Here is a 22,310-nt window from a genome sequence, read left to right on the forward strand (position 1 = left end):
AAGCACTTGAAGACCATAAACTTCAAAGTCTATGAACTAGTTCATGATGAACAAAGTCCCAAAACTCAACTAATTCAAACATTCATTAAATAAGTCCCTCCCAAAAAAATTCAGAGACTTTTTTCGAAACTACGTTGACTTTTAATGATTTTATAAACATCAAAATATTTCAGTAATGACGGAAAAGCTTGGTGGTAGTTCCAATGACCTTCTATTTGCCACGACAAGTTTTCCGAAAATCCTCCTTAAAAAAAAAAATTGGAAAATTGTCATTAAAAAATAACAACCTGCATGTTTTGCGAGAATCCATTTAAAGTCAACTTGTGTAATAAATTCAAATGAAAATTTCAATTAAAACCAAAAAAAATTACAACTCACTTGAACCCTTTTTTTTTGTCGAGTTCCCCCTTTGTTTTTATTTGTTTTTTTTTTTTTTTGTTTTTTTTTTTTATTTTCAAACAAACAAAAGTAAAATGTAACAACATTATAAGGTTTCCATAAACGATAGTGTTCCATGTGCGTATTTTCACTTTTATTTAAATGAAATTTCGTTGTGATATAGTAGACACACTAAAAAGGTAAATGCACCTCTCTTACTATTTACCTGTGTTACATTAAATTGCTTTTGTTTACATGGAGACATGTTGTTTATTTTTTTTTTTTAGTGACATTAAAGAAGGTACAAAGCCGGCAAAATAAATAAAAATGAAAATTGGAACAAAATGATAAAATTTTAAAGTAACTTTTTTTTGTTTTTCTATCTTTATTGCAGTCTTAAATTTGAATTTAAATGCATTTAGGGATTATTTTGGTTAAGAAAATAAAATCAAAATATATACCATTTTGTAAATTGGGTTTTGATTAGATTAAAACACCATCTTGTCAACATAATTATCATGTCTTCTTTCTCAGATTATTCGTATCGTTTTTGTTTTACAATATTAGGAAATAAAGTGATTTAGAGCAATCAAATAACCTAAGAGTGTATTCCTAATTGTTTAAGAATTGACAAATCTAATTGGTTGTCGCGACATACTAATGAATGAAAAACAAGAAAATAGGTTTGATTTTGGGTAACAATAAAATTTTACAATAAAGAAATAATTTACGAAGGTAACTTAAATGATGGAACCTATAAAATACTTAGAACCATTTTTTGCTCGTTAATACGATTAGAACATTTCTAGTTGTTATGAGTTAAAAGTTTTTTTTTGTATGGTTCCGAGAAAACATTTAAAAGGTGGAGCCAGATATCCTTATTGCAACTTTATTCAAAATGGAAGAGCTAAAGTGACCTCCTTTGGTAATAAAATAATTGAAAATAGCCCAGTGAAAGTCGATGGCATTAAATCTTTTTTTGTTATTGGCTGCAAATATTTTAAAGACTACAGATACCTTCTTTTTTATCTGACAAACAATGACACTCCATAACAAAAATTTACTATTACCTTAATATCTATTATTTTAATTTAATTAGGTCTAACAATTTGTCTCTCTGAATTGACACTCACTTTTTTCTGAAGAAAATTTTTAGCTGGCTGCAAATTGGGTAAAAATGTAAAGGACAAAATCAAGCACAGACAATTTTCATTCAGTTTTATACTTTAATTCTCTTAATTCACACTAATATTTTTTAAGATTGATCTTTGATCTTTTCATGACAAAAGTGTTGGTGTTTATTTCAATTTCAAGGAGCAAGACTTATAAGTTTTTATATATGGAAATTTCTATAATGTTTTACACTTTACCTCTTTCAGTTCACACTAACTTTTTTCTGATAAGAAAAATAACAATTTTTTTTATAAAACTGTTTGATTTCTTATCTCACTCTAGTATAGGTGTTGTTTCAGAAACAAAAACAAGTTCAAAAAATGTTTTTAAATTTATTAGTTATTACTTAGGTACTTAGTTTACACTTACCTTTTCTAAAAAATTACAAAAAGTGACCGATTTTCTAATTGTGTTTCAGCACGGACTTCATAGTTCTGCTTTCAAAGGACCAAAGTGAAAATCTTCAAATTTCCAGAAAATCGTACGCTTTGCCTATCTCAATTCACACTCAACTTCTTAAAAAAAAAACTTTCAAAATTAAAAAAAAAAAAAATGCAAATAGGTATGTTTGTTTTCCTATTTTCTCCAGTGCGGGTACCAATATCAAATGCAAAAATCTGATACAAACAAATTTTCATGCAATATTTTGTGTCACATCTCTCAGTTCACACTCAGTTTTTCTGATTTCCTTCTTACTTTATCTCTTACATCCAGTTCACACCCACTTTTTGCAAAACAAAAAAATTATAAGGTCTTGACAAAATTTGCTGACGTGCGGCTATAAATTTCAAACTCGAATAACAAATACGAGTAATTTTCATACAATTTTGTACTTTGTCATTCTTGATAAACACTCACTTTTTCCAAAAACAATAAAGTAATAAAAAATTTCCAAATAATGCCTAATTTCTTCCAGCCTGGTTTCTAATTTTGATTACAAGGAATAAAAGAAGGTAGTGTTGAACAGAGTTATTAGCTCATTTTCAAACTCCAAAAAAAGTTTTTAATTTGAACTAGAGTTGAACTGAGGAGATAAAATCTTTCGACTTTGAACTCTACGAACTTCTTTTTAGAGGTTTTTTGTAAACGAGCTCTCTAAACAATTCAAAAGTGATTGATTTTTTTTTTATTGAGTATTGAAAACACAACCCTCCACAGGCTTTCACTGAGAATTCCTCTCTGTTTTTTTGGTTTCAAAAGAAATACAAATATGATCCTTCATTACATTCTTTTTTGTGGAAGAATATTATTTGAAACCCCCAAATACATAAATAGTGGCTCAAATATCAGTTAAACAGTTTTTTTCTTAAAATGAACTCCTTTTTCTTTTATTCCAAAAAGATTTTATCTTGGAATTCTAACACAAAATCTTTACTGACGATCTCTTCCCTGTTACATAAAATGTATCACTTCCAAAAATGTCGTCACGTCTGTCCTTAACCGACATTCCAAAATTATAGCTAAATACATTTATGCTGTACCTACGAGTTTATTTAAAAAAAGGGTGACAGCTATTCGAATCTTCATGATCACACTTATATTTTTTCCTAAAATTCCATCAAGGTTCAATATGAAAGGAATGCGTTCGCGTTTACCCAATCTCCAACACACTCTATGACATAACCCATAAATCGAATCGAATTCAACAGATTTACCTTTTTTTCATAAAAAAAAAAGAAAAAACAAAAAAAGGTTTTTAATGTCTTTTTCTTTGATATTTTTGTTTTACGAGAGTGACTCATTTTATGTGTGATCTCTTGACTCATCCATCGAATTGGTTTGTTTGGTATTTTACTCTTTTTCTTTCTCAACATACAGTCATCGTCATAATCATCAAAAAATAAACAAAAGACCTTAAAACCATTTGTGCAATATTTTAGTTCATAAAACCAATATAAAAAGAGTGTAAAATTATGAACTATCGAAGAATTTCCGGAATCACTTATGTTTTCTGTCGATTTTGATGTTAATTTTTTTTTTCTTGTATTCAACTTTCATTTTAAGGCCACTTAACCTATGCTTGGCACATGGCCCCCAAAAAACTAAGATTTTCCTTTATAAATCGATGACAATAAATTTAGCACACACCAACATCAACACACTCAAAATAATGCAAACCAAGTCCAGCTTCAACTTCAATCCTCGCAAATATTCACCAATATTCAGCAGCCAGGCTGAAAAGGAATATCAAAGAACAAAGAGAGTATCATTTGACACAGAAATATCCGTTCATCAGTTGAACGAGTTAGCTAGCTAGCCGTTTTCCCTGTTTTAGCAGTCCCGAGCTGTAAAACAACAACAACAAATCAAAGAAGAAGTCATAAAATGAAAAGAAAAAAAAAATACTGAAACCCTATACCCATCAGGAGGTAAACGGGGGTGTTTTCGAAGATACACTAACACAAACACACGAATCTATACAACACCTGAGCCTCCTCTTCTTCTATAAGAGAGTTTGCCTTAAGGAAAAATTTTGTTGCCAGCAACCAATTCTATACAACAACAAAAAATTCTACGAAACAAAATATACAGAAAAACTTGTTTAATGTCGGGGGCCTATACACGAATATAAACACAAAGATCTTTGTGTGAAAAACCTGATATTTTCATACAAGTGTGTGGGTTGAGGTTTAGGTTTTTTTTCTTACCTGTATTTACACTGTGTAGGTAGGAAATATACACAGGTAAAAAATTCAGGTGTGTGTACTCAGGTGGACGGTATAGAGTAGAGCGAGTGAAATGCGCTGAGTTAAATTATAAGGTTAGTCTCTGCGAACGCTTTGCGAAGCACGGATTTCAAACGGATAAACGACTGACGACGGTGTGTGCTCTTATGTGCTGATAAAGATAAATTTAAAAAAAAAATTAAAGAGAAGAAAAATAAAACAAATTGACCAAAGAATCTCTGTGTTCAGTGTAAATTTTGCACAATTATTTCGATCCTATGAAACCTTCAAAAATTGTGACTTGAAATTAAAGTTTAAAAAAAACGCTATGAATTTAGCAAAATAAATCAGTTTTTATAAAAAAGTTTTCTGCAATTCTTGTAAGTGTCCAATACCAAAAAAATAAAAAAAAGATTTCATTGGAAATTTATTTCTGGCTACGCGGTTGATTTATTGGATACACATCACACAGCATCATCAACATTTTGGATATATTATAAACATACACATATTCTACACACATACAAACACACAAATATTATGCTAAATACAAGAGCAGAGCATTGCGGTTTGAAACTGGATTTCTTTCTTTTCTTTTAAATTTAATATAATTTTTTTTTTTATTTTAACATAAATCTGAGAAACGTCGTCATCGCGTCGTCGTTGTCGCCACATGCATTCTCCCACACCTTTTTTCTTTATTATTTTGCATACAAACATATATATATGTCCATTTAAGAACAAAGAACACACATTATTCCATGCATAGAACTTTTAATCAAGAAAAGACTCTCATATTTCTTGCAATACGATAGATAGGGAAAACAAAAGAGCTGAGTAGCAAACTTGCCTTTATGCAAATTTTCCATTTTGAATGGGAAAAAATGTCCGTTTATAGTTTGTTTGCTTGTTGAATATAAATTTAGAGAATATAGAAAGGGTATATTACCTTAAAGAATAATTCTAAAACTTGTGTTGTGTAGTTAAATGCAAGAGCTTGAAGTTAATCACAAGAAAAAAATAATAATAAATTCATTCATTCACGCACTTTACTTTGCCGGTTGGTGGTTGTATGGTGACAAACATGACATGAATTTCATTATTTTTTCTCATATATTTTTTAACGTATATGTCGATAATGTGATGATGGGTTTCTTTTGAATATTTGAACATTTAAATTTTTTTTTATAGATTTTATCGAAATAGGTATTCAAAATATGATAGGGGAGATATTTTATTTGGTAAATTTCATCTGAACAATCTCAGCAGGTTATTTTTGTTTTTTTTTTTTGTTGTTTTTGTTGTTGTTAAGAAAAAAACATATTAGGGGACTTACAAAAAAAAAGAAATCTTTAAAAGGCGGGTAAATCTCGCAAGAAAAAAAAAACAGAATAGAAAAAGGTATAAAGACAGATAGGTACAACTCACAGGTGTCTTGTTGTTTTTTTTCTTGTTGTTAAGGTTTATTTTTATAAACCTTTTTTTTTCTGTTAGAAAACATTAGAAACTTAAATGATAATTGATGATATTTTCTCCGATGTTTTGTCATAATTACATATTTATTTTTTTCTTTAAATTTCTTTCTCGTGTTTTTTAATGCCCTTCTGGCTTTAATTATACTTAGATTGGATTTATAAGTTATTTGTTGATTTAAAAGTTTAATGCTTGCAATCACTTCTATTTTTTTTTTCTTAGAAAATAGTTCCAATCACGTGTATTTGTATATACTGTGTGTTGATTGTATCTTAACAAATATTTCAAGGTCTACAAGTGGTATTTTGTGATCTAAGTTGTTTTTTGCTTTTAAGTTTTGTTAGCTGAATTAAGTTTCAAAAGAATTATTTATGAATTTAAGTGTTATGTACTTTTTAAAATTTATTTTCAATACAATAATTATTGATATTTATACAATTTGTTGAACTTAAAGTTTTTGGTTCCGTGTGATTTATGATTACACAAAACTCTCGAGGCTTAGATTTTTTTATTTGAGAGATCTTCTCATTTGAAGAGCTGTTAGCTCAGACATAAAAGTGTTCTGGGTATCTGATTACTTTTGTAGAATTTTGTTTATTTTTTTCAAGTGTGGGTTAGTGTTTTTTTTATTGATTATTTCTTTGCAAATATTAGTTTGTTCATTTTTTTTAATCGACTTTAACTCAATTAATAACAGGTGATACGTTAAGAAGTCACACCTTCTACCTTAAACCCGGGTTTATTTGGTAATTCTTTTGTTAAGCTAAAAATAAATTTCAAATTGGAAGTTAGTAAAACCACTACTATTCTAATTTGGTCATATTCAAATTTTTACTTCTCGATCAATAACGTGTTTGACAAACTTAAAATCCATATATTTCCTGTTAAAGACCTTGATCTACAATTCCACTTTCATGACTAACCAAATCTAACTTAGACCGACAAGATTATTAAGAGTTCACTTATTAACCTTACAAAAAAAAGAAAACCAAACCAGGTTAATGAATCCATATCATTGTTTAATTTTTCCCAAATCAATTTGGTTAGAAGTAAGAATTGTTTCTGATTTTTTTTTTTTTTTTTTTTTTTTTTGTAGGACAAATTTATGCTAAAATTAACCTCAATTGTGTTTACTGACAAAAAAAAAATTGAAAATTGCAATCACGAAATTAAATATCAATTTAAGACAAGAATCTGTACCATTTTTTTAAACACTTCTTGTTGATTTATACACAAAACAGAAAAAAAAGGAAGTTCATAAGTTAAAGTTTTCTTTGATGAAGTTCAACAGCTACTATGCAGAATACCTACATTGTTGTATTTTTTTTTTTTTTTTGTGGTTAAACAAGAATTTCTGCCCAAACAAAATTAAAAGAGAAAGTGAAATTTGGTTTTAAGAAGGCGGTAGTAAGCAGAGAGAATGTTTATCCCAAAAAAAATTGACAGATAAATTGCAAAAAAAAAGAAGGAAATAAAAAAAAGTAACGACTTTCATTCAAAAGCTATTATTCTTTGTTAAATTAAAAATAAATACAAATTTAGCTTACTTAAAAAAAGATTATAGAGTGTAGATGGAATTTATTTCAGTTTCCATAATTGACAAAAATTAAAGTTTTCATTTTATTTTAAAACACATATTTTATTTAAATAATTAGCTTTTAAAACCTTGTTTTATTTGTAAAAAGTCAACATTACATCGTTGTTCTTTGCATGCATGTGTCTATCGGTCTAGCCTTAATGCTTTTTCCAACTTTTACTATTTTTAGTAATATTTTCTCTTGTCTCTCATTTTTCTTTCGGTTTTTTTTTTTCATTTATTAATTCATTTATTTCTTGTTTAAAAACTTATATTCTGATGTTTTTTCTTGATTTTAAATTAATTTATATTTTTTTTAATTTTGACTTTGTGAGAATACTTCATTTTAGCTATTTTTTTTGTCATACTTGGCTTTAAAGATGAAAACTTCAATAAGGCATTCAAGTTTTCTCGATATACAAATATTTAACAAAATGTACTTTAATTTTGTAAATGAATTCAAAAATTGTTGAATGATTTGTTACTGTAAATTAAATTAATGTTGTGGTTATTTTTCCACCATCGAGCATATAACTTATGCACTTTCAGCTCTTGAGACGGATATTTATCAGAGTCCTAGATTTTACTTCTTCTGAGCACTATTAAGCCAGGTAAAATGGGTGCGTGGAGACAAAAATGTCACCTTAAAATAAGATGATGCACCCATTAAATTTCACCACCTTAAAATAAGGTGATAGACGCTTCAAATAAGGTGAATCCTCTTAAACTTCATCTTAATTTAATGTGCAAGTCATCTTAGCAAAAAAACAATTCAGAAATCCGCTTAATTTAAGGTGGCCTGTTTTCTCCGTGCAGTTAGTTAGTTAGTTACAAGCGAAGCTAATAAAAGCGCATTCAAAAAATAAAAATTTCAGAATCGTAACGAAAAATATTCCAAATCGAAAATTTCGGAGGAATCTGTTTCTAAATGCTTTTCTAAAAATTTAAAAGTTGTTTATGCATTTTCAAATGGAATTTTTTTTACCCAAAAAAAATGTTGTTTTTTTGCCTAAGAGATCCTGCTATAATTTGTCGCTAATCCATATTAAGTTCAAAATATACGATTTTTACAAAAAAAAAAATGTTGGGATGTTGAGTTAAACTCCGCATAAAAAGCACTGCTTAACAATGTCTATAAAGATATCTATTAGGGGTATGGTTTGTTTCGCTTTTCTTATTTCGGTTTTTGGTTGTTTCATCTAAGTCGATTCGCTATTTTATTGTTTCGTACTTTTGTTGTTTAGTTTTTTTATTTATTTCGTCTTTCCTTATTTCGAAAAACTTGTACTTCGCTTTCGTATAGGTAATTTCGTTTTCGGCTTATTTTGTTATTGATTACTTCGTTTTTCCATTATTTCGTTTTGGAATTAAGTCGCCTTTAGTTCACTTGGACTTTGATGATTTTGCCATCATTTGTTTCGCCCATTTCTTTGTGGGTGTTAATTGCCTAAGGGCGTTAAATTCGCCTAAGCGCGAAATTTAAGCCACACTTTTTAAACTTGTAAGAAGAAAAATTGATAAGTCAATACAAAAGTAGCAGATCACTTTGATCAGACTATACAAAACTACCAAATAAGACAGCAAAAAAATAAACAATTCAAAGTTCCATTTTAATACTTGCAACATCATCGCCATAAGCAAATCTACTGTTTTTGTCGTTGGTAATAAGCGTTAAAAAAACAAAAAAAAACTGGTACTTTAATGTGGAGCACGGTCAAACTCAAAAGTATTAACACCATGTGTGCACTACTTTTCTTTCTTTTAAGCCAGTGGGTACTTTGAGCTTATGTAGAAGAAAAGACCCAGTAAATTTGTAATCGATTTTGTCGTCGTCATTTCAACCACCTGTTTTTGGCTTGATGCCACATGCCACAATGGCAAAAAAGTACATTCGAAATAAAAAAAGGAAGACTAACAAAAAAACTTATCTTCAACATCCCCTAATTGCACTGTAATTATGTATTTTCCTTGTGCTGTTTTACAATATATTTTTTGCAATTTTTTTTTTTAGTAATTTTGTACAATGGAAGTAGTCTCTTTTTTTTTGCGAACCATCACACCATATCATCATCCTGATTCCTTTATACATATTCAATGGCTAAAAAAAACATACCAAAAATAATTGTCACTATAAAGTGGTAATATGAGAGGAATAATCGACATAAAAAAGAACATTTCCTGTCTTCCTGGCTCTGGCTAAGTTGGCTTTTATGTATTCACTGAATCATGAGCTTGTGGATCATGGTGACTCAACCACTTTTGGTAGTAGTTTGTTTTTTGTTTTGTTCCATTTTCCCTTTTTTTTTCTTGTATATCTTAATGAGAGCGATCCACAGATGTAGGATTGATGACGTTGGGACATATTTAAGTAGGAAGTCGTAAAGTCTGTCAATAATACAAAGAAAAAAAATTGTAATAAACTTGTTTTACCATATTTTTGTTTGCAGTTTTTTTTTCTTAGATTGAATAGATGATTTTTTATTTAGAGTAAATAAACATTGTCGGTACTTTCAAAGAAGATTAAAACGTATTTCTATAGTTGCGACACCCAACTACCAACTTTCGTTCTATAAAGCTTTACAGAAGCTTTAGATGCACCTGATAAGCTTTATAGAAACAAAATTTATTTGGACAGTTTCGTGTTCAGCTGCCAATTCTTGATTTCTGTAAGCCCGCTTAGTGAATGAATTTTTATAAAACTATTTTAAACAACTTTAAACAAGAAGTTATCGAAGTAATGACTTCTACAACCTCATAACCCTTATATTTATATTTACATGCTGTTCAATCTTTTTGGCTAATATACAAATTTTCTAAAAGAATGCGTTTCTTTAGTTTTGACACAAAACATACAATTTTCCTTTTATAAAGCTTTATAGAAGCTTTGAACGCACCTGAATAGCTTTACACAAGGGAAATTGGACATTGTCGTGTTTCTTTATCAAATTCTTTAGGTACTTCTATTAGCTTGTTTACCGAAGTCTTAATGGATTTTTAATAAGACTCCTTTAAACAACAACAAGAAATTATCGAAGTTATGACTTCCATAAGAATTTTTCAGAAAAAGTTTTATAGGATCCTTATAGAAGCTATAACCTATGAGATTTAAATTGTTCTTGTGTTCAAAATGAGTGTGTATTCAAAAAAGTTGATGATTAAACCTGATGAAAAAAACCTTCGTATCCAGAAATTAATATCCAGAACTTTCTCAAAAAAAAAAACTAGTCTCGAAATTAATAAAATTCTTCCTTTAGCTGTCGACATCTTAATTTTAAAATTTCTGAACAATAATTCATCAAAATGATTAAATTTCGTTATAAACGAAAAGAGCCAACAAATATTGTTGGTACAGCAGCAGCTACAGCACCCGTCCAGAAAGCTATCAAAGAACAATCTTCAAAGCAAACCAAATTTATACAAGGCAATAATAATTCTTCAAATGGAAATTTGACAAATGGTGGAGGTGGTGGTACATTACCTCGCATTAGTCCAAAAAAATATGCCGAACAAAATGATAGTAATAAATCGTCAACTTTGACAAGAAAAAGCACGGCGAAAATAACTTCGGGTATAGCAATGGTTACACAAATTCCATCAACTGCTGAACAACTTCATGGTCCAACTAATGAAATTATTATCAATCGTGATCGTTGTATAAATGCCGTTATTGTGAGTGACTATTTTTCTTCAAATATTAATTTTTATCTTTATTCTGTAAAAAATGGTTGAATTTGATTTTTCGAACTCGGTATGACATTTCGAAGTTGATATGACATTTCGAACTCGAAATTGATTTCGAATTCCACCCAATTATAACTTAATCTGTCATTTCATTACTCTTTCTTTTTTCTTTAATTTCTATTTTATAGGAACTTTTTCAACAACTCCAAACAAGTTCTGAACCAGCTCTCTGTCCCGAACCACTTCGACGTGCTCTAGCAAGTGGCCCCTTGGCTGGAAGAAGATTCCCATTGGGATGTTTAGGTGATGCAGCTGAATGTTTTGAACTTTTATTGCATCGTGTACACTCACACATATCACCGGACGATGGAGATTCCTGTGAGTCACAAGCATGCATTGCGCATCGTCGTTTTGCAATGCGTGTTATTGAACAAAGCGTTTGCAAGTGTGGTGCCAATTCGGAGCAATTGCCATTTACTCAGGTAAGTCATTGTTATAGAAGAAATGTCAAACAAAAATGTTATATTGAATTGAAAGCCTCAAATTGTATGAATTAAAGTTATGTTTTATAACAGTTTCTGTCAATATGGCTACTTGTTGTCAATAGTTGAACATAATTAACCCCTTTTTAACAAACTTTTTAGTGAATTCCAAAAAATTATAACAGTTTATAACAGTTACAGTTTATGACAGTTTTCAATTATAACAGTTTTTCTATAAAACTTTTCCCACAAAAATTTGTTTCCACAAAAATTTAAACGTGAAACACTTTTCATCAGCCAGTGATAAATACTCACCAGGTGACGCCATTGAAGTTACTGTGGTAACAACAAGCTGTCAGCTGCGGCTGTCAGCATGGCTTCCAACCAGCTTAGTGTGAATCGTGCTTTATGTAAACATTCTTTTTGCAAAAGAAATGAACAAAATAGAAACAAAAAATAAGAAAAAGAAAATAAAATAACACTTATGTATTTATCAAACAGTAGCTAATTTTCTCTTCCGTTTTTTTAACGTGGGATTCTTTAAGACTGACGCACAATTCACAAACTTACCCACCCATGCAAACCAATTAAATATAAAAAAAAATTAACCTAAATGGTATCTTGAACACGTGCAGAGGTGTTGAAAAGATTTCAAATTCCATATTTGAAAGTTATGAATGAAACAAGAAAAAAAGACATTCTTTTGAAGCCAATATATGACAACACACATGCAATTTGTGTTAAAAAAATAAATTAACATAATTAATTTGAATGAATAATTCATTTATTTAGTTTTTTTTTTACAATTTGATACGGGTTAAAAAATGACAAACCATTATTGGTCTAATCTTCGATTTATAGAATATCAATTAATTTAGAAGCTTTAGCATGGGCGTGAAGTTTGGTTGGTATAAATAAAGAAATATCACAATTTAACTCAACTTCATTACCTATAACGGTAGTTTTGTGAGAAAGAAATGTTATATCATCAGCAAGGCTTTTGAGTTTGTGGTACTTTATTTAGTTCCTATAATGAGTTCTATGAATTTAAATAGTATTGACGGCAGTTTACAGCCTTGTTGGACACCAATTTAAACTATAAGCACATCTGGTAACTTTCCAATTAAACATTTTAGCTTTATACCTTATACAACCAAAGCTACATTCTAACTTCGTTAGGCTTCGGTTGGATATTTGTGAATGTCCAAAGGAGATTACTATAAGTTGCAGTCCCTTTTACAAAGGTCTTCAATAACCTGTAATAAAGTTATTGCTTTCATACGTGGGTCAATCTTCTTCAAGCTTCGTTAACTAAATCTTTTCGAAGTTCCTGCTTCATCTACCTGATATAAGCTATCTAAGAGAAGTTTTACCGAAGTTCGTAAAATCTGCTTTAAACATTTCTAAGCAACAAGTTCAGTTAAAGAAGTTATGACTTAAATACGTTTTTTGTATCTGAAAGTGCTTTAAAGAAGCTTTATAGAAGCTATTACTTGTCAGTTTGAAATAATCGAATTATGTGACTTAAACTTTATTCAACTTCTTCTTTAAAAAGTCGATTGCTGCAATCAGAAGGACTGAAAAGAAGGGTTAACTCCAAGACACATTGGATCGCATGTAATATTAGCATAATACAATTTATCAGAGTCATATAAATTAATTCCGATAACACGCCTATAGCGTGCAAAATTTATAAATTAATATTTTATTAATTGAATTAATTAATTATTTATTTTGTAAGAATACACTTTCTTTCCAAAATGGTGCCAACGAACTTCTGAATTATTCATAATATATTCATTTTTTAAAAATTCTTAAGCAATTATCATGAACTTTCGTTTTTATTCTACAAATAGATCCAATGTTCCTCCTTTAATTCTTAATTTTGGAAAAAGTTTTTGGCAATGAGGATGTTCATGATTTGGGTTTTACCATAACGTTCAAATAGAAACACATTAATTTAAGTTAAGAACTTATAAAGTTGATAGTTATTGTGCTGAATTCATTTTTCCCAGCTTGAAAGGTCCTCTTTTGGGAGCCATTTGAATTCAATTTTCCAAATATCGAATCAAATTGAAACTGACTGAAGTTTCAAATCCGAAAAAAAACTCTAAAACTGTCATTCTTTTTTTAGATCGCTTGCACTAGTTCAAAATGTCCTTAATTGTCAAAATTTGAAAGCGATTGGCAAAGAACTTTTCGAGATTCGCTATTAAAAGTAAATAAACATGAGATATACCAAATAGGGCTGTAAAAGTAACGACAAAATGAGTACCCGCATGTATACGTTACTTTTGATACTAGTACCCGCATCAATAATATCGTTACTCGTTACTTTCGTATGCTTCGTATATTTCGTATGCTTCGTGTGTTTCGTATGTTTCGTTACTTTCGTTACTTTCGCATGGTTCGTACTTTTCGTATATTTCATGTATTTGATACGTTTCGTATGTTTGGTATTTTAAGTATGTGTTTGGTATTTTAAGTATGTTTCGTACGTTGGTATAAGAGTGAAAAAAATTTTTTTTTGAAAAAAACCAAAAACAATTTGTATAATCTAAGCTACATTTTAAAGCCATAAACATTAATTTAAGTTGCGGCGTTCTCATGTTATAAGAGTTTGAAGGTAGCTATACTGATTTTTTTTCGATTTTTTTTTAATCAAACGTGAAAACTTTTTTTTATTTTTTTCTATTTTTTCGACAAAACTTTGGTAATTTTTTGCTTATATTCGTTCAGTAATCTTATCACAATTCTTTAGAGACCTTTATTTCAAAAGTATATTGCGCAGATCTCGGAATATTAACACTTTAATACAACCATGTCGAACAATTTTTCATTTTTTTTTTCTATTGACAGTGATTTTCAAACCTCGTTTTCTCGGCTTTTTTTTAGTTGAAAATTTTGCACTGAAAATAAACAAATTTTTTCAAAAACCAAAACACTTTTGTACATTCTTAAGCTACATTTCAAGACCATTAACAAAAAGGTCATAAACACATTGGTTTCGGCATGGGTATATTTCGGGCACATAGAGAAAATACTAAAACGTCTCTTTTGATATTTCTGTATAAATTATTATCGATAACTCAACTATACCTTGGCACTACTGTTTTTATCGAGACAAAAGTAAACTCCAGATAAATTATCTAGAGTTAGCATTCTAACGATATCGAGATGCGAAATGCGACAAATTGAGTGTATCACTTCGTTTCGTATCTCACATATCGGATGATTTAGTACCTATTAAAATTGGAATGGGGTCGTTGCTCGTATGTTTCGTATCTCGTATGTTTCGTTACTTAAGTACCCAGTAACGAAACATGCGAGTAACGATACTGTTTAGAAAGTAACGTTTCGTTACTCGTTACTGAAGCAAATACCCGCATTTTAGTAACGAATACATGCGATTTGCTACAGCTCTAATACCAAACACGTTGATTTCAATTTAGATTTCTCAAAGAAGATAAGAGATTTTTAAAAGATTTAAACGGATTTAGAAAGACAACATTTAGTTCTATTAGAAACCGTTACAAATTTATTTAAAACAAATAACCAAAAGCTAAGAAATAATCTCGAAAACTGGTAAAAAGCGGCATTTTCGATTTTTTAACGGGATTATCTCAAAAACGTGATGTGATAGAATTTTTTTTACTTCGGATTTGAACTCAGCCCACCAAAATCCTATAGAAAAGTATACCTTGGTTTCTGTAACAAAAAAAAAGTTTAATTTTGTTGACCAGTGTTATCTAAATCTATCACTAAATTTTGAAAGGTCCTTACTTGGGCGCCATTTGAATTGAATTTCTTTAAAATTCAATCGAAGCTAAAATGACTAAAGTTTCAAAGCAGATTTCATAAGAAAAATAACAAAAAAATTGTTGCCCTACTTTTGGTCGATTGTACTAGTTTGAGAGGTCCTTAGTTGGGCGCCAGTTAATGTTTTTATCTAAATATTCTTTCAAATTTAGGTTCCATATCAAATTTCTTAACAAAAATAGATGAAATTAATTTGCATTTGATCCGAATTGTAATACAATACTTTAAAAAAGTCCTTAATTGGGCGCCAATTAAACTATATTTTCCACTTTAAATCAAAGTTCATTATAGGCTTTCAATCAAAATAAAAAGACCTTCAAATAATTTAAATTTATGAAAAAAAAGTGAAAGCATTTCAAATTGTAATTAATCTTATTCTTTTCATTCCTTTCCAGATGGTTCACTATGTTTCAGCATCAGCTCTCACATCGCAAAACAATTTGGCTATACAAAATCACCAACAACTGACTTTTGGTCAACTATTACGTTCGGCAGGAAATATGGGCGACATTCGTGATTGTCCGGTGAGTAATATAATAATAATAATTTTTTGTGGTAATTCTACGTGTATTACCACACACACATTTCGTCATCATTAATCAAACTCATTGAAAACGGTTATACAAGCACAAAAAAAAACTAAAACACCATATGGTTGTGTTAATTTTAAACTGACCTGTCAATTTTGGTTAACCCCAAATTCAAGATGATTATGATAACTGAGCCAAAATAACAATGTTTTTTTTTTTTTTCTTATAGAATTCCTGTGGCGCTAAAATTGGTATCTGTCGTGCACTACTCAACCGACCAGATGTTGTTTCAATCGGTATTGTTTGGGACTCTGAGAGACCTGCAGCCGATCAAGTTCATGCTGTTTTAAAGGCTGTCGGTACAACATTAAGATTATCCGATGTCTTCCATCAAGTTTCTGATCAACGTTGGGCACAAACTGTTCAACACGAACTTGTTGGTATTGTGTCTTACTATGGAAAGCACTATACAACATTCTTCTTTCATACCAAGCTTAAGGTTTGGGTGTATTTTGATGATGCTAATGTTAAAGAGGTAAGTTTTGACAAGCTTTTAAACCCTCAAATAGTTTTTATATGGGTTATCTATTTTTAGGTTGGTCCAAATTGGGAAGGCGTAGTCGACAAGTGCAGTCGTGGACGTTATCAACCATTGTTATTACTCTATGCAGTTCCCCAAGCTCCAGCTGGCCCTCAAATGCCACCCCAATACATTCAAGAACTTATGCATTCTACTGCCCGGCGGGCCATCACACCCAGCCCTGAGAAACCCATAATGGGTAATACCCGTCGTGCCATAACTCCCACTCCCATTCGATCACCAAACGACTATCAAAACCTTAGTGTCATCCAGAGCAAAATATTCCCATCTACCGATGAAACCGACGCCTACATAAGTCGCAAGACTGTCGAAAATGTCTTGAACGCTCAATATCAGAATTTAAGCGTGATACAAGATAAAATCTTCCAAAATGGCAACCAATCAATGGAAGACAAAGATGGCGGATTTTTAAATCGCAAACCAATCGAAAACACATTGAATTCCCAACTTGCTCGCAAACACCATTTGAATCTTCATCGCAGTTTGAGTGCTGAATCGGGGCAAGTTGCAAATGGCTCCCCACCAAGTGATGGTTTGACAATCCCTGATCATCTGAATCAACCTAGACGCCGTGATTCAGGAAACTGGAGTGGTGATAGAAATTCTGCCAGTTCGGCTTCTTCAACGACTCTTGATAATCCCTATCTTTATATGGTTGGCAAACGGGGAGGACCAGCTGCGGTCCCACAAAGCCCGACTCGACAAGCTGGTATGCCTTATGATCCAGGTTATGATTCGTTTTCACTATCATCAACCGATTCTTATCCACCGAAGCACCACAATCCACAATTGGCTAAGATTCCAGAATCTGTAGTTCTAACCGGAGATTGTGAGAAGCTTTGTCAAGAAGCTGATCAACTTCTTGAGAAGTCCCGAATTGTCGAAGAGTCTCATGATTTAGAAACAGCTCTTGTCCTGTGCAATGCTGCAGCTGGAAGAGCTCGGGCAGCAATGGATGCTCCATACAGCAATCCACACACAATGACTTTCGCTAGAATGAAGCATAACACTTGTATAATGAGAGCCCGAAGTCTTCATCGAAGAATTTTAGTTGAGAAGGGTACCGATCTGGAGACTAATTATCCCCCAGAATTGATCAAAAATATCATGAGTGGTGGCAGCGTTAAGCATGTCCGTCAAAATAGCAAAGACAAGACTTTGGAGAAATCTTCAGTCAATAAGAATATTGAGATTTATGCAACTTTGCCGAAGAAGAAGACACCTATTAAAGCTTCTATACTTGCTGACGAAAATGCAATTGAATTTGATCCACCGGCAAAACCAGAGCGAGAAAGTCGCAGCATTTTTGGCCGGAATAAAGAAAAGGATAAGCGAAGTCGTAGTGAAGATCGCAACAAGATCTCCCGAGAATTTTCGGTAGCTGAAACTTTGCTCGTAAATGCAAAAGACACTCTAAAGAAGCACAAAGAAGATAAAGACGAGAAGAAAGAAAAAGATAAAAGTGGCAAGAAACAGCACAAAATCCGTAGAAAGCTTTTAATGGGAGGCTTGATAAGAAGAAAAAATCGTTCCATGCCTGATTTGACAGAAGCTAATGCAGCTGAAGAACAGCAACAGAAAGAGAAACCAGCTGCTCCAATTGTATCAGTTGATGACAGTACAGTAGGTTTGAATAAAAACAGTATGAGTGGGTACATCTCAGAGGGACACTTCGACTATCGCGAAGCTAACAACGCCAATCCGAATCTTGAGCGTAGTAAGCTAATGCGAAAGAGTTTCCATGGAAGTGGTCGACAATTGACAGTTGTAGCGAAAGTAGCTCCACCTCCACCATTGCGAACAAGTTCAGCCTTAACCCAACTCGATCAAACTATTCAACCATTCCATGAGGCAAATCTTTCGAATATCTCCAGCATGAGTGAAGATTCCTGCCAGACAATAATTACCACCTGTGCGCAAGTTCATTCAGAACAGTCTCCAATGAAGCAGCATGAAGATCAGAATAATAGCTACAAAAATCCTTATGCCTATCCTGATGGGGGAGTTGATGAAGTCGATGGACGTCTTATGGACTCTACACTTGATCTTCCTCCTTATCCCAGCCCACCGGCTTCGGCTTGTCATTCCCGACAGGCAAGTGAAGATTTCCCACCACCGCCACCAGAAATCGATATGGAACCACTAAATCAGCAAATAAATCAGATTCAAGCTCTTGAAGCTAATAAAATTCGCAATCTGGAAACCCTAGAAGGTACAACAAGCATTTTAGCTCAACTTCAACAACGACAGCACCTAATGAAGATGAGGAAAGATCAGAATTCACCCAATACTACTGCCAGCGATAATTGGTTGAAGGAACTGCAAATGAAACAAAGCGATCTTCGAAATAAAAAACCGGAACCTGGCAACTCTCCAAATAGTGTCAGAGATTTAGCAAACCGTTTCGAACAAACAAAACTCCAACCACAACAAATAGTTGAGCAAAATTCACAAATTCGATCATATCCATCGCAAGAGCTTCTCAGCAGCAAGCCACAAATTCGTACACAAATGAACGGTCTTCCCGGTCCAACCGGAGTCGACGAAGTCGACTGCCCACGACCACGATTACCCTCAAACCAGGGACTGCCAAAACCGAAATACGAAATTGCCCAAAGCCAGATTGCTGAGGAAATACGAGAAGTCGAAATGCTGAATGCAGTTGTTCAGCAAACGCTGAATAACTCACAAAATGGTATTAAGCGGGTGAAAAAGAAGAGTGTTTCGTTTTGTGATCAGGTTATTCTGGTTGCCACTGCCGATGAAGAAGAAGATGATAGTTTTATACCGAATCCGATTTTGGAACGGGTTTTACGCACTGCCCAAAATCCAAATGATAAAGTCACTGCCCAGCTTATTCAGCAACAACAACAAAATATGTTAAGACTTTCTACCGAGGCAACTCCAAGAAATATCTCCCAACAACAACAACAGCCAAGTCCGACACCTTCGACAATGGATAGTAGACGACCTATTCCGCAAGATATGCAGCGTTATATTCAGATGAGACATCAACATAGTCCACAAATGGATATAGTTTATCCGGGAAGTAACAGCCCACAATTCCATCAACAACAACAACAACAAATCCCACCTATGCAACAACAACAACAAGCACAATCATCCCAATCCAATTCCAATCCAACTAACACCGCCACACAACACAATATGCGTTCACAAGTTTACACTCCAATGCAGGACATTTTCAGAATGCAAAATGTACCAGGACAGATGAACGGAAGTGCCAATACTAACACCAATAACAACAACAATTCCAGCCCCCACCTCAATACAAGCCCACTTAACAATGGTAACGGCTTGGTTCAGCAATTACCGCCACGAACCAGTATGAGCGGCATCGCTAGTCTTGCCAACATGCAACACATGCAGATGCCCAATGGCAACACTGGACAAATAATGGACGCCAATGTAAATGGCATCGTTGGATCACGTGCACCAATTGTTGTCGATCAGCAGAGTTACCCTAACCCAGCTAATCGGTTACAAGTACCGAATTTGAATCAAAGCTATTTGGTATCACTTCAAATGGCAGCACAGAAACAGCAACAACAACAACAACAGCAACAACAACAACAAATCATGAATCAACAACTCCCGAATGGTTATCATATGATTCCCCAGCAAAATGGTTACCATCAAATGCAAGATGATCGGCACCACGCTAACGGGCCATCACCATACCAGAGGGTACCAATGCCTCATGGTGGCTACCCTGGTAATAATAATTCCCTTCCTCCAAATTCCTCCCCTTATTTTCAGCCACCAGCACCTTTGAAACAGATGTCCCAAAAGAAGGTCAGCTTTGAGCCTGGCACGAAAGGTGAAGCCGAACTAACATCTCAACAACAACAAAATACTAACGGTATGCCGACGTTAGAGAATGGTCAACAAAATGGCGGTGCGTCTGTAAATGTCACCGTTATTCCCACCCGTGTCTATAACAATGCGATAGTGAAGGCTTCCGCAAAAGCAGTCGAATGCAATCTGTGCCGCAAACGTCATGTAATTGCGCCAGCGGTTTACTGTACAAATTGCGAATACTATCTGCAGATGTTGAACAATAGAAGATAGATGTGGCAACTGTAAGCTCTTGGTTCGTTCCCGCCCTTCCACAATAATATGGTCTCTTTCACTCTAAGTGCAAATTATTTAGAAAAGATCTAATATTTTTATATTTTAGCTCTATATAAATTTAGTTTTATAGGTATTTTTGTTGTTAAGATTCAAATTTTTATTATTATCACTGCCTCTAAAAGTGGGCGTGGTCTTTGTGCATAGTAGAAGGTAAGTATTTGAAAATGATATTGTGATATTCGAAATTACAATATTTTTTTTTTTTTTAATTTTTATTTTTAATTAATTTTAAGTCTTTTTTTTAATTTTTTGAAGAATTAGTTTTTTATGGTTGTACATAAAAAATCATGTGAGTATAAATTTTATTAAATAAAAAAATATTTTTAAAATTATATATATTTTTTTTAAGATTAAGTTTTATATAATTTAACTCTATAAATATATATATTTTTGTTTAGAATTTTATTTTTAAGGCGATACCTGCGAATGGTGTTGCAAATGAGCGTACGTTTTATAATGATTTTTTTACAAAATAAAAAAAAAGAAAAACTAATATTAAAAATATATATAAAATAAATAAATAAATAAATAAAATATTCTTTTACAGATAACAAAATTTATGTGTTTTATTTTGATGCTTGATTTGTTGTTTTAAGAACAGCTTAGAAGATTTATAAGCTCTTTTGTCGCATGCTTCATTGAAATGAATAAGTTTTTTGAGGATTTATAGGAATCACGAGATTTATTGCATATTTAAGGTTTTTCACTTACTTGATTCTTCATTTGATTCAAAAATGCTGCTGTCGTTGTATAGGTACCTAACTAAAATTTGAGAGGCTGAACTTTATCAAGCTTCAAAAACGATTTGATCAACAAAAAATAGGATTTATAATAATTGACTACATAAAAGATTAGTATGAAACTGATTTTACTGAGGGCTAGTAAATTGTGCAAGTTTTGAAGATTTAAATAATTTTTGAAATATTGAAAAATATTTTAACAAAAAAAAAAAAAAAGATGAGAAACAACGTTCAAATTTTGTCCACAGATTAGTACAAGAGTCCCTAAACGGAAATAGGATTGAAAGAGATCAATGGGGTAATTCAACAATGTCTTAGAACAATGGTATCGCTTTTTACTTGCGATATAGGTACTATAGGGCAAGTTTAGGATTCGTAAAAAAAATCGAACTCGAGATAACAATTTTACATGACATTACGATGATGGAGAATGCCAAAAAAGTGGGTCCGGCAATTCTGTCTGTCTGTCTGTCTGTCTGTCTGTCTGTCTGTGTGTCTGTCTCTATCTGGAGCTGCAGCCTAAACGAGTGAAGTGATTTTCTTCAAACTTGGTAGTTAGCAGTTTTTGGTGATTCCCTAGAGGGGAAATTGAAATTTTTTTTTTATGACCAAAACTAACGGTACCTGCCATATAACGGAAATAGAAAAGTTAATTTTTTTCAAAAACGGCTCTAACGATTTTGATTAAAATTTTTGTGTGTATTACTACACATAAGAGCCAACTTTTTAAATAAAAAAAATATTTTTTGTACCGTTATTAACGGTACCTGTAATAGAACGGTTTTTTTCGTTTCTGAATATCTCGTACAACAATAACCCGATTTAAATGAAAATTTTTATACAAAAGTGTGTGAGTAAAGATAATATTAAAATTTTAGAAAATTTTCAAAAAACGCATTTTTGGTTTTTTTAAAAATATTTCAAAATTTTTTTTTGAAAAATCAATTTTTTGAAAACGGATCAATGAAAAATTTTGAAATTTAGTTTTTATGTTTAAATTAATTATTTCTTCAAAATGGCATACCAACTTTTTTTT

The 22,310-nt window shown here is 31.9% G+C and overlaps 1 protein-coding gene across 3 annotated transcripts in view; it reads left to right on the forward strand.

The window, feature by feature from the left end:
- Nucleotides 1-21,051, forward strand: part of LOC129912724 (uncharacterized) — a 63,102-nt gene extending 42,051 nt beyond the window's left edge. For 2 of the 3 annotated variants that reach the window (XM_055991095.1, XM_055991096.1), the window contains exons 3-6: nt 11,136-11,429; nt 15,644-15,772; nt 16,008-16,313; nt 16,374-21,050. In XM_055991095.1, the coding sequence (XP_055847070.1) occupies nt 11,136-11,429; nt 15,644-15,772; nt 16,008-16,313; nt 16,374-20,471 (4,827 nt within the window). In that variant the 3' untranslated portion in view covers nt 20,472-21,050. Of the gene's footprint in view, nt 1-3,439; nt 4,598-10,520; nt 10,936-11,135; nt 11,430-15,643; nt 15,773-16,007; nt 16,314-16,373 lie in introns of those variants that run through there. The other variant, XM_055991094.1, reaches the window with a different exon arrangement.
- Nucleotides 21,052-22,310: the final 1,259 nt, after the last annotated feature.

The sequence above is a fragment of the Episyrphus balteatus genome, chromosome 2, assembly GCF_945859705.1.
Source record: "Episyrphus balteatus chromosome 2, idEpiBalt1.1, whole genome shotgun sequence".
In the NCBI taxonomy this organism is placed as follows: Eukaryota; Metazoa; Arthropoda; class Insecta; order Diptera; family Syrphidae; genus Episyrphus; species Episyrphus balteatus.